This window comes from Bufo gargarizans, chromosome 4 (genome assembly GCF_014858855.1).
Source record: "Bufo gargarizans isolate SCDJY-AF-19 chromosome 4, ASM1485885v1, whole genome shotgun sequence".
Classification (NCBI taxonomy): Eukaryota; Metazoa; Chordata; class Amphibia; order Anura; family Bufonidae; genus Bufo; species Bufo gargarizans.
The window spans coordinates 504,968,397-504,981,209 of NC_058083.1; the positions used below are offsets into that span (position 1 = coordinate 504,968,397).

Genomic DNA, 12,813 nt, shown 5'->3' on the forward strand with positions numbered 1-12,813 from the left:
CCGCACCTACAATGAGAATGGAGGGCGGAAATGAACTGAGCATGCACAGCCGCCCTCCATTCATTTCTACGAGGCCGTCGCTTGCACAATATAGGAAAAAGTGCCAACCTCTCTTGTGGCAGGGACTGTGGGAGCGCACATAGGCTAGTGATTTTCCTATAGTGTGCAAGCACGGCCACCACTGCTGGATTGCAGGGTGCTCATAACCATGGAAATGAGCCATGTATAGCGTGAAGGAAAAATGAATCCAGCCATCATTGCAGCCAAGGAAACAATATGGACAATCACAATACATTAGTAAGTGCCTTGTATTCATTTCTCTACAAGATAAAAGCCTCTTTCAGACGGGAGTTGCGGGAAAAAGTGCGGGTGCGTTGCGGGAACACACGCATTTATCCGCGCGAATGCAAAACATTGTAATGCGTATGAAAAAAATCGCGCATGTGTGGTACCCAAACCCGAACAACTTCACAGAAGTTCAGGTTTAGGATCGGTGTTCTGTAGATTGTATTATTTTCCCTTATAACATGGTTATAAGGGAAAATAATAGCATTCTGAATACAGAATGCATAGTAAAATTGCGCTGGAGGGGTTAAAAATAAATAAATAATAATTTAACTCACCTTAGTCCACTTGCTCGCGTAGCCGGCATCTCCTTCTGTCTTCATCTTAGCTCTGTGTAGCAACAGGACCTGTGGTGACGTCATTTCGGTCATCACATGATCCATCACCATGGTAAAAGATCATGTGATGGATCATGTGATGACTGGAGTGACGTCACCAAAGGTCCTTGTTGCTACACAAAGCTAAGATGAAGACAGAAGGAGATGCCAGATGCTATGCGAGCAAGTGGATTAAGGCAGTGGTCGGCAAAGTGCGGCTCGCGAGCCACAAGCGGCTTTTTAGACACTTCTATGCGGCTCTTTGGTGCGCAATAATCGAATCGCGAATAATCGATAAATGCGATTTTGCGGACCCGAAAATTATATATGAAGGGGCACATAACTGGCTTTATGTGTGAAGTTTTTTTACTACTGTCTGAACTCTGAAACAAGCTCTCTCCTATTGATAACATGGCCAGCCTCTGTACTCACTGTCACTATGAATGCACTGCAGCGAGCGGCTTCCGGTGCAGCTACATCACTTCCGGGTATAGACTTTTGTCCGGGTATAGAAAAGTGGCAGAACACCGGCCCGCGCGCTGCAGTGCATTCATAGTAAAAGTGAGTACAGAGGCTGGCCATATTATCAATAGGAGAGAGATTGTTTCAGACAGTAGTAAAATACTTTACACACAAAGCCAGTTATGTTTATTGCAGTTTAGGACACATGACGGGGACCAGCATAAGATGCTATATGTGTGTCTTATGCTGGCCCCCCTCATGGCCCTGTGTGTCATAGCACACATCCACAGATCCACCCCATAACAGCGCCATCCACAGATCCACCCCATAACAGCGCCATCCACAGATCCACCCCATAACAGCGCCATCCACAGATCCACCCATAACAGCGCCATCCACAGATCCACCCCATAACAGCGCCATCCACAGATCCACCCCATAACAGCGCCATCCCACAGATCCACACCATAACAGCGCCACCCACAGATCCACCCATAACAGCGCCACCCACAGATCCACCCCATAACAGCGCCACCACAGATCCACCCCATAACAGCGCCATCCACAGATCCACCCCATAACAGCGCCATCCACAGATCCACCCCATAACAGCGCCATCCACAGATCCACCCCATACAGCGCCATCCACAGATCCACCCCATAACAGCGCCATCCACAGATCCACCCCATAACAGCGCCATCCACAGATCCACCCCATAACAGCGCCATCCACAGATCCACCCCATAACAGCGCCATCCACAGATCCACCCCATAACAGCGCCATCCACCAGATCCACCCATAACAGCGCCACCCACAGATCCACCCCATAACAGCGCCACCCACAGATCCACCCCATAACAGCGCCACCCACAGATCCCCCCATAACAGCGCCACCCACAGATCCACCCCATAACAGCGCCACCCACAGATCCACCCCATAACAGCGCCATCCACAGATCCACCCCATAACAGCGCCATCCACAGATCCACCCCATAACAGCGCCATCCACAGATCCACCCCATAACAGCGCCATCCACAGATCCACCCCATAACAGCGCCATCCACAGATCCACCCCATAACAGCGCCATCCACAGATCCCCCCCATAACAGTGCCATCCACAGATCCCCCCCCATAACAGTGCCATCCACAGATCCCCCCCCCATAACAGTGCCATCCACAGATCCCCCCCCATAACAGTGCCATCCACAGATCCCCCCCATAACAGTGCCATCCACAGATCCCCCCATAACAGCGCCATCCACAGATCCCCCCCATAACAGTGCCATCCACAGATCCCCCCCATAACAGTGCCATCCACAGATCCCCCCCATAACAGCGCCATCCACAGATCCCCCCCATAACAGCGCCATCCACAGATCCCCCCCATAACAGCGCCATCCACAGATCCCCCCCCATAACAGCGCCATCCACAGATCCCCCCCATAACAGCGCCATCCACAGATCCCCCCCATAACAGCGCCATCCACAGATCCACCCCATAACAGCGCCATCCACAGATCCACCCCATAACAGCGCCATCCACAGATCCACCCCATAACAGCGCCATCCACAGATCCACCCCATAACAGCGCCATCCACAGATCCACCCCATAACAGCGCCATCCACAGATCCACCCCATAACAGCGCCATCCACAGATCCACCCCATAACAGCGCCATCCACAGATCCACCCCATAACAGCGCCATCCACAGATCCACCCCATAACAGCGCCACCCACAGATCCACCCCATAACAGCGCCACCCACAGATCCACCCCATAACAGCGCCACCCACAGATCCACCCCATAACAGCGCCACCCACAGATCCACCCCATAACAGCGCCATCCACAGATCCACCCCATAACAGCGCCATCCACAGATCCACCCCATAACAGCGCCATACAGATCCACCCCATAACAGCGCCATCCACAGATCCACCCCATAACAGCGCCATCCACAGATCCACCCCATAACAGCGCCATCCACAGATCCACCCCATAACAGCGCCATCCACAGATCCACCCCATAACAGCGCCACCCACAGATCCACCCATAACAGCGCCACCCACAGATCCACCCCATAACAGCGCCACCCACAGATCCACCCCATAACAGCGCCACCCACAGATCCACCCCATAACAGCGCCACCACAGATCCACCCCATAACAGCGCCACCCACAGATCCACCCCATAACAGCGCCATCCACAGATCCACCCCATAACAGCGCCATCCACAGATCCACCCCATAACAGCGCCATCCACAGATCCACCCCATAACAGCGCCATCCACAGATCCACCCCATAACAGCGCCATCCACAGATCCCCCCCATAACAGTGCCATCCACAGATCCCCCCCATAACAGTGCCATCCACAGATCCCCCCCCCCATAACGTGCCATCCACAGATCCCCCCCCATAACAGTGCCATCCACAGATCCCCCCCCATAACAGTGCCATCCACAGATCCCCCCATAACAGCGCCATCCACAGATCCCCCCCATAACAGTGCCATCCACAGATCCCCCCCATAACAGTGCCATCCACAGATCCCCCCCCATAACAGCGCCATCCACAGATCCCCCCCATAACAGCGCCATCCACAGATCCCCCCCATAACAGCGCCATCCACAGATCCCCCCCCATAACAGCGCCATCCACAGATCCCCCCCATAACAGCGCCATCCACAGATCCCCCCCATAACAGCGCCATCCACAGATCCACCCCATAACAGCGCCATCCACAGATCCACCCCATAACAGCGCCATCCACAGATCCACCCCATAACAGCGCCATCCACAGATCCACCCCATAACAGCGCCATCCACAGATCCACCCCATAACAGCGCCATCCACAGATCCACCCCATAACAGCGCCATCCACAGATCCACCCCATAACAGCGCCATCCACAGATCCACCCCATAACAGCGCCATCCACAGATCCCCCCCCATAACAGCGCCATCCACAGATCCCCCCCATAACAGTGCCATCCACAGATCCCCCCCCATAACAGTGCCATCCACAGATCCCCCCCCATAACAGCGCCATCCACAGATCCCCCCCATAACAGCGCCATCCACAGATCCCCCCCCATAACAGCGCCATCCACAGATCCCCCCCCATAACAGCGCCATCCACAGATCCCCCCCATAACAGCGCCATCCACAGATCCCCCCCATAACAGCGCCATCCACAGATCCACCCCATAACAGCGCCATCCACAGATCCACCCCATAACAGCGCCATCCACGATCCACCCCATAACAGCGCCATCCACAGATCCACCCCATAACAGCGCCATCCACAGATCCACCCCATAACAGCGCCATCCACAGATCCACCCATAACAGCGCCATCCACAGATCCACCCCATAACAGCGCCATCCACAGATCCACCCCATAACAGCGCCATCCACAGATCCACCCCATAACAGCGCCATCCACAGATCCACCCCATAACAGCGCCATCCACAGATCCACCCCATAACAGCGCCATCCACAGATCCACCCCATAACAGCGCCATCCACAGATCCACCCCATAACAGCGCCATCCACAGATCCACCCCATAACAGCGCCATCCACAGATCCACCCCATAACAGCGCCATCCACAGATCCACCCCATAACAGCGCCATCCACAGATCCACCCCATAACAGCGCCATCCACAGATCCACCCCATAACAGCGCCATCCACAGATCCACCCCATAACAGCGCCATCCACAGAGCCACCCCATAACGCGCCATCCACAGACCACCCCTAACAGCGCCATCCACAGATCCACCCCATAACAGCGCCATCCACAGATCCACCCCATAACAGCGCCATCCACAGATCCACCCCATAACAGCGCCATCCACAGATCCACACCATAAACAGCGCCATCCACAGATCCACCCCATAACAGCGCCATCCACAGATCCACCCCATAACAGCGCCATCCACAGATCCACCCCAGAACAGCGCCATCCACAGATCCACCCCATAACAGCGCCATCCACAGATCCACCCCATTAACAGCGCCATCCACAGATCCACCCCATAACAGCGCCATCCACAGATCCACCCCATAACAGCGCCATCCACAGATCCACCCCATAACAGCGCCATCCACAGATCCACCCCATAACAGCGCCATCCACAGATCCACCCCATAACAGCGCCAATCCACAGATCCACCCCATAACAGCGCCATCCACAGATCCACCCCATAACAGCGCCATCCACAGATCCACCCCATAACGCGCCATCCACAGATCCACCCCATAACAGCGCCATCCACAGATCCACCCCATAACAGCGCCATCCACAGATCCACCCCATAACAGCGCCATCCACAGATCCACCCCATAACAGCGCCATCACAGATCCACCCCATAACAGCGCCATCCACAGATCCACCCCATAACAGCGCCATCCACAGATCCACCCCATAACAGCGCCATCCACAGATCCCCCCCATAACAGCGCCATCCACAGATCCCCCCCATAACAGTGCCATCCACAGATCCCCCCCATAACAGTGCCATCCACAGATCCCCCCCCATAACAGTGCCATCCACAGATCCCCCCCCATAACAGTGCCATCCACAGATCCCCCCCATAACAGTGCCATCCACAGATCCCCCCCATAACAGTGCCATCCACAGATCCCCCCCATAACAGTGCCATCCACAGATCCCCCCCATAACAGTGCCATCCACAGATCCCCCCCATAACAGTGCCATCCACAGATCCCCCCCATAACAGTGCCATCCACAGATCCCCCCCATAACAGTGCCATCCACAGATCCCCCCCCATAACAGTGCCATCCACAGATCCCCCCCCATAACAGTGCCATCCACAGATCCCCCCCCATAACAGTGCCATCCACAGATCCCCCCATAACAGTGCCATCCACAGATCCCCCCCATAACAGCGCCACCCACAGATCCCCCCCATAACAGTGCCATCCACAGATCCCCCCCCCATAACAGTGCCATCCACAGATCCCCCCCCCATAACAGCGCCCTCCACAGATCCACCCCATAACAGCGCCCTCCACAGATCCACCCCATAACAGCGCCCTCCATGCACTACTTTTTTGCATTGCGAAGGCACAGCCAGAAGCACCATGGAAGCACTCTGTAGCACTCATATCCCGCATCATGGACCCATTCACTTCAGCATGCGCTTCCTTCCTATATATTTTAGGTTTTAAAAATGTGTCTCTCAAAAGAAATTTCAATAGTGGTTTTGGCGATATTTGGCTCAGTTGACCAAAAAGTTTGCCCACCACTGGACTAAGCGCTAGTTTACTATGCACTCTGTATTCAGAATGCTATTATTTTCCCTTATAACCATGTTATAAGGGAGAATAATAATGATCGGGTCTCCATCCCGATCGTCTCCTAGCAACCGTGCGTGAAAATCGCACTGCATCCGCACTTGCTTGATATAGAGAATATAGAGCATGCTGCGATTTTCACGCAACGCACAAGTGATGCGTGAAAATCACCGCTCATGTGAACAGCCCCATAGAAATGAATGGGTCGGGATTCAGTGCGGGTGCAATGCGTTCAACTCGCGCATCGCATCCGTGCGGAATACTCGCCCGTGTGAAGGGGGCCAAATGCTTTTTGCTGAAGTGAGAGGAATCTCTTTAAACAGGCTTGCTGGGCAGTCCCAATGCCGGACTGTGTAAATGAAGCTGGGCTTTGGGAACTTTCCGTGGTATTCACACGTTCATCTCAAATCACATATGGCAATTTTTTGGTAAATCACGTCATGCATTCTTTTATTTTATCTTATCTTTTTACAAGGCTGTTCTGCACTTTTGTTAAAGACATTTGATTACACAGAATTTTCACTTTGACTTTTTACCTTCTAGATTAGAAATGAACCCAAGAACATAACATACGCTGCCGAGTATATCGCCAAGGTCAAAGGAATCTCATTGGAAGAAGTTACTCATGTCACTACTGAGAACGCCTTGAGATTGTTCCCCAGACTGCTGCGGGCCGTCCAGAAATAAAGACACTTTTTAGTGATATGAGCCGAAGTTACTGACAGCTGAGGCTCGGCTACAAAATCAGTTGTTAAAGCAGGGGATCGCTGCCCACGGTGGCTTAAAGGGATTTCACGGGTTGCAAATACTGATAACCTGTCTTGTGTAGGTGGGGGTCTGACACCAGGCACCCCCCCAAAATCAGGGCGCCGGAAGTAGCATTTTGATTGAAGCCCAAAACGTAGTTGCATTCAAAGTGTATGGCTGGTCTGCCATTCAATGAAGGTAACCCGGTACGGCCACCGCACTTCAAGTGGAGTTCAGCTTACGGCTTCTTTCAAAGTGCTAGTTCCTGCAGATCGGTGGAGGTGCCATGTGTCGGACCCACGCCGATTGGATATCGAAGACCTAGCCATAGGATAAGCCATCGTTATTGGAAAACCCCTTTAAAGAGAAGCAAGTGGAAAATGATAAGGCCCGCCATCACTAATGAAGACTGTCTTCAGCTACCAATATTAAAGGGGTGTTCCGGCTTCAGAATACTTCAGGATAGGCCATCGGTTGGAGTCCGACTCTTACCGATCAGCTGTTTGAAGGGGCCGCGGCACTCATCTGAGCCTCTTCAATGTTTAGTGCTTGCTGTCGACATAGTAGAGCCGGGGCAGGGTCATTACAGCATCATCCCATTCATGTTAAGGGGGTGTTCACTTGGAATCCGCGCCGAATTCTGTCTGCAGCGGAGAAAATGTGCAAGAAATCCACACATATTAAAATCTCATCCCAGGGGCAGACTGGCCATAGAGCCTGGTGGGCCGATGGTCAGGGGGCCGCCTAAGCCATCTTCACAGCTGTCGCCCAGGTGCATAACAATCTGATGTTTTCATCGTTAATACTAAGAGCCTCAGGTATTTGTGTACCCAGGCAGCCGCCACAGGTGCCCTCTTGAATTTAACTGTATTGTCGTCCTCAGGACAGCAAGGGTCCATTCACACGTCCGTATGTGTTTTGCGGATCCGCAAAACACGGACACCGGCAATGTGCAGACCGCACATCGCCGGCACTCTCATAGAAAATGCCTTTTCTTGTCCGCAATTGCAGACAAAAATAGGACATGTTCTATTTTTGTGCGGATCCGCAAATGTGGATGCCGACAGCACATTCCGGCCCCATCGAAAATGAATGGGTCCGCACCTGTTTCGCAAAATAGCAGATCGGATCCGGACCCATTTTTTGAACGTGTGAATGGACCCTAATACAGTTGAATACTGCAGTTAGGGCAACAGTATTTTGTGCTGCACTGTGGTATTTGGTTCTGCTATCCAATACAAGATATAGTAAATTAATTGGTGCCATTCAAAGATGCAATTTGTCCAGAAAAACATGAGCCGTGAACAAAAACTATTTAAAAAGTTGTGGCTTTTGGAAGGTAGGAAGGAAAAAAACAAACTCAAAACCAAAAATTGGACTAGTCCTTAAGGGGTTAATATGCCATAAAAGTGGCTTCCTTGTCAGGGCAATTTGACCAGGACAGATTTCCAGCCCCTGGGTGTTTTCATCTTTACTGACAGTAAGCAGAGTTCTTGATGATGCAAATTAAAAAACACAAAGGTATAAAAAGTGGAATTACTTGTTATTATAAAACAACTGCATAAAGGTACATTCCCATATTTATGGGTCCGCATCTGTTCTGCAATTTTGCGGAACGGATGCGGACCCATTCATTTCAATGGAGCCGCAAAAGATGTGGAGCCGTACTTCCATTCAGCGGCCCCGCAATTGCGGACAAGGATAGGCATTTCTATCATAGGGCTGGCCGCGTGCGTTCTGTAAAATACAGAAAACATATGGCCGGTATCCGTGTTTTGCAGATCACAAAACACACACGGTCGTGTCACCCCAGTCAATATCTCCTGGATTACCCAGGTGTCCCCCTAAAAGGTGGGACCACCCAACAGGACAATAAAGTTTCACAGAAATCTGGCGATCTGTCCACTCACTAGCCACTCCGCGAGGTGTACAGAGGTCTCTGCCGTAGTAGATCAGCACTTGTGACCCTGTTCACTCTCCTACATTTCAAATAGGGATGAGCGAATTGACTTCGGATGAAACTTTGTTCTATTGCTGTACGGAGCTTAGTACAGTATTAGAATGTATTGGCTCAGATGAGCTGAAGTTATTACTTCGTCCAGTCTCGCGAGACTTCACATAATAACTTCATAAATTAATATGTACTGTAAAAAACATTTCTCGGGTTCAGTTCCAAGTGGTACCTTGGAACCGAACCAGAGTTCGGGAAATGTTTTTTTTACAGTAGAAATTGATTTATGAAGTTATTACCCGAAGTCTCGCCAGACTGGACGAAGTAATAACTCATCGGAGCCAATACATTCTAATACTGTACTAAGCTCCTGCTCCGTACAGTATTAGAACAAAGTTTTATGCGAATTGACTTCGGATGTTTCGACCGCATCAAATCTGAACCAAAAAACGCTTTTAGACGTTACAGATTTTGGTGCGGATATGCTGCAGAAACTCACATAAATCCACATAAAAATTCGCGTTCACCTGTACCTGGTGTGGATTATGCGCAATTTTTACCACAATTTGATACGGAAAACCCGCAGTGTAAGGGTCCATTCACACGTCCGTTGTTTCTTTCCTGATCTGTTCCGTTTTTTGCGGAACAGATCTGGACCCATTCATTTTCAATGGGTCCTGAAAAAAAATCTGACATTGTGCTGTCCGATTTTTTTTCAGGACCCATTGAAAATGAATGGGTCCAGATCTGTTCCACAAAAAACTGAACAGATCAGGAAAGAAACAACGGACGTGTGAATGGACCCTAATACAGTACCAGCAAAGTGAATGAGATTAGACAAATCTCATGTAGACTTTGTTTTTTTTCCTTGTGCGAATTTAGAAATCTGCAGAGTGTCAATAGTTATTTTCTGTGCTGATTTTACCATTTTCAATGGAAGGATAAAATCTGCATCAAAAAGTGTGGATTTAGAAGTGTGTTTTTCTTGTGCAGTTTTAGGGCAGATTTCTTGCAGATTTTCCGCCCTGTGTGCAGCTAGCCTGAATTTCCGTACACGTTTATGTGTTTCTGCACCATATCCACAATGTCTTAACAGCGGTTTTTAGTGCGGACTTGATGCGGTTTTGCAGCAGATCTCGTGCTTCATTGGAAAAGGGTGAAATCCGCAGCTAAAACCGCAAACATAATTGACATGCTGCGGGTTTGGAAATCCTCACCGCAGGGCAGTGTCTGCATGAAAAAAAAAAAAACATCCGCAAACTGTACATGAGATTTGTGTGATCTCGTACACTTCGCTGGTACTGTACTGCGCTGCGGGTTTTATGCAACGTGTACAGGTGGCCCAAGGGACATCATCATTGCAGTCAAGAAGATGTCATGCGGCAGAGGTGGGGAGGATCAGAGCGGCTGCGCTGGAGGGTGTAAACGTGTAGGGCTGCAACGATTACTCAATGTAATCGAGTCAAGAAAATTCTCTATGCAATTTCCCTGCATCGAGGATTCGTTTAAATCACGTGACCACGGAGCGTGAGTGAAGTGAAGCCTCTCGCTCTCCGCTCCGTGGCCTCTGCTGGAGTGTCTGTTGTGGCAGTACCGGGGCTCGGTCGTGGTGCGGGAGGAAGCGCAGTGTGAGCTATGGTGGCTTCCTGCCGGACCCGGTCATTGTGCTGTGCGGGCACACGTACTGCTGGCCCTGTCTGCGGGGAGAGCCCAGGAAGCGCTGCCAGCTGTGCCAGGGAAGAGCTGGCAGCATCGGGATATCGCCGAGCTGCTGGAGGTCGGGGAGCACCAGGAGGCATTGGCCAGGATCCACTCCGCCATAAACACAGGTAGGAAGCCTGCTGCCCATAGAGATCTGTGCCTGGGAAAGCTGGGTGGCAGCAGCACTAGGCTCTCCAAGGCTCCTGAATGGCAACACTATGGTATTACTGCTGTGACTACTGGGGAGCAGTGTGGCTACCCCTGTGCAGTGACTACTGGGGAGCAGTGGGGTGACCCTGTGCAGTGACTACTGGGGAGCAGTGGGGTGACCCCTGTGCAGTGACTACTGGGGAGCAGTGGGGTGACCCCTGTGCAGTGACTACTGGGGAGCAGTGGGGTGACCCCTGTGCAGTGACTACTGGGGAGCAGTGGGGTGACCCCTGTGCTGTGACTACTGGGGAGCAGTGGGGTGACCCCTGTGCAGTGACTACTGGGGAGCGGCGGGATAGTGACCCCTGCGCGGTAACTACAGGGGGGACATGGCATTTGATGGATGGTTTTCACGGACCCATAGGCTATAATGGGCGTGATGGATCCGTGAACACGGACAAAATAGAGCATGCATCCGTGGTAAATAAACGGACCGTGCTGAAACACATTAAAATGAATAGGGACGTGTGCTGTCTGCATGAGGCCTAACTTTGTTTATTGTTTTAACACTTTCCCTAATTTTTTTTGTGTATTGTTTTTTGTTATCACCATACTTCTGGACAAACCATGTCCCGTAAAGAACAATTTAAACACTCTTAGGTATACAATGTTAAGGGGGTGCTCTGGATGTAGTTATGGGGGCGTCCAGTCGTGACTTGTGAAAAAGAAACTAAAAGTGGATCTAAAGTCTTTTTGGAGAAGCATCTACAGAAGACCCCATCATATAAAGAGACCTCCATGAAGTGTGCTCTGAACTGTTACACAATGGGCCAGATTTATCATGACTCTGACAGCCCACTCCACTTTCACATATGGCTAAAGTCAGTTTTAGCCAAGTCAGATTTATGAACGGCCCTTTAAGACTGTAATAAATGTGGTTTGACGGTAGCAGTTTATCCGTCAGTAAGCAGCTTTACAAAAGTCGCACGTTTTTATGAAAAAGTCGCATGTTCTATTAAAAAGTCTCATAAGATAAGCATGGTCCTCACTGGAGCGAAGTTGCGACTTTTTAAAAAAGTCCCAATAGTAAATCTGTCTAGAGATTCATTTACATACGAAAACACGCTCACTTTCAGAAAACTGGCAAGCATAGTGCAGAGCAGAAAAAAGTCACAAATTTGTGCGCAGTTTTAGCCTTTGGGACTTTTTTGCGACTTTTCCACTCCACAAAAGTGACTTTGCCTAATGATATATCTGGCCCAATGTCTTCACCATCTCCCACCATATAACTGGATTCAGCAGTCACCCTCCACAGAGCCTTCTCCCGACAGTCTCCCTCCACAGAGCCTTCTCCCGACAGTCACCCTCCACAGGGCCTTCTCCCGACAGTCACCCTCCACAGGGCCTTCTCCCGACAGTCACCCTCCACAGGGCCTTCTCCCGACAGTCACCCTCCACAGGGCCTTCTCCCGACAGTCACCCTCCACAGGGCCTTCTCCCGACAGTCACCCTCCACAGGGCCTTCTCCCGACAGTCACCCTCCACAGGGCCTTCTCCCGACAGTCACCCTCCACAGGGCCTTCTCCCGACAGTCACCCTCCACAGGGCCTTCTCCCGACAGTCACCCTCCACAGGGCCTTCTCCCGACAGTCACCCTCCACAGGGCCTTCTCCCGACAGTCACCCTCCAAGGGCCTCTCCGACAGTCACCCTCCACAGAGCCTTCTCCCGACAGTCACCCTCCACAGAGCCTTCTCCCGAAAGTCACCCTCCACAGAGCCTTCTCCCGACAGTCACCCTC

The 12,813-nt window shown here is 51.3% G+C and overlaps 1 protein-coding gene across 4 annotated transcripts in view; it reads left to right on the forward strand.

Moving 5' to 3' along the window:
- The window catches only part of TATDN3 (TatD DNase domain containing 3), a 51,364-nt gene extending 43,170 nt beyond the window's left edge, over positions 1-8,194 (forward strand). For 3 of the 4 annotated variants that reach the window (XM_044289846.1, XM_044289847.1, XM_044289848.1), the window contains exon 10: positions 7,008-8,194. In XM_044289846.1, coding sequence (XP_044145781.1) covers positions 7,008-7,151 — 144 coding nt within the window. In that variant the 3' untranslated portion in view covers positions 7,152-8,194. The remainder of the gene's footprint in view (positions 1-7,007) is intronic. The other variant, XM_044289849.1, reaches the window with a different exon arrangement.
- The last annotated feature ends 4,619 nt before the right edge of the window (positions 8,195-12,813 follow it).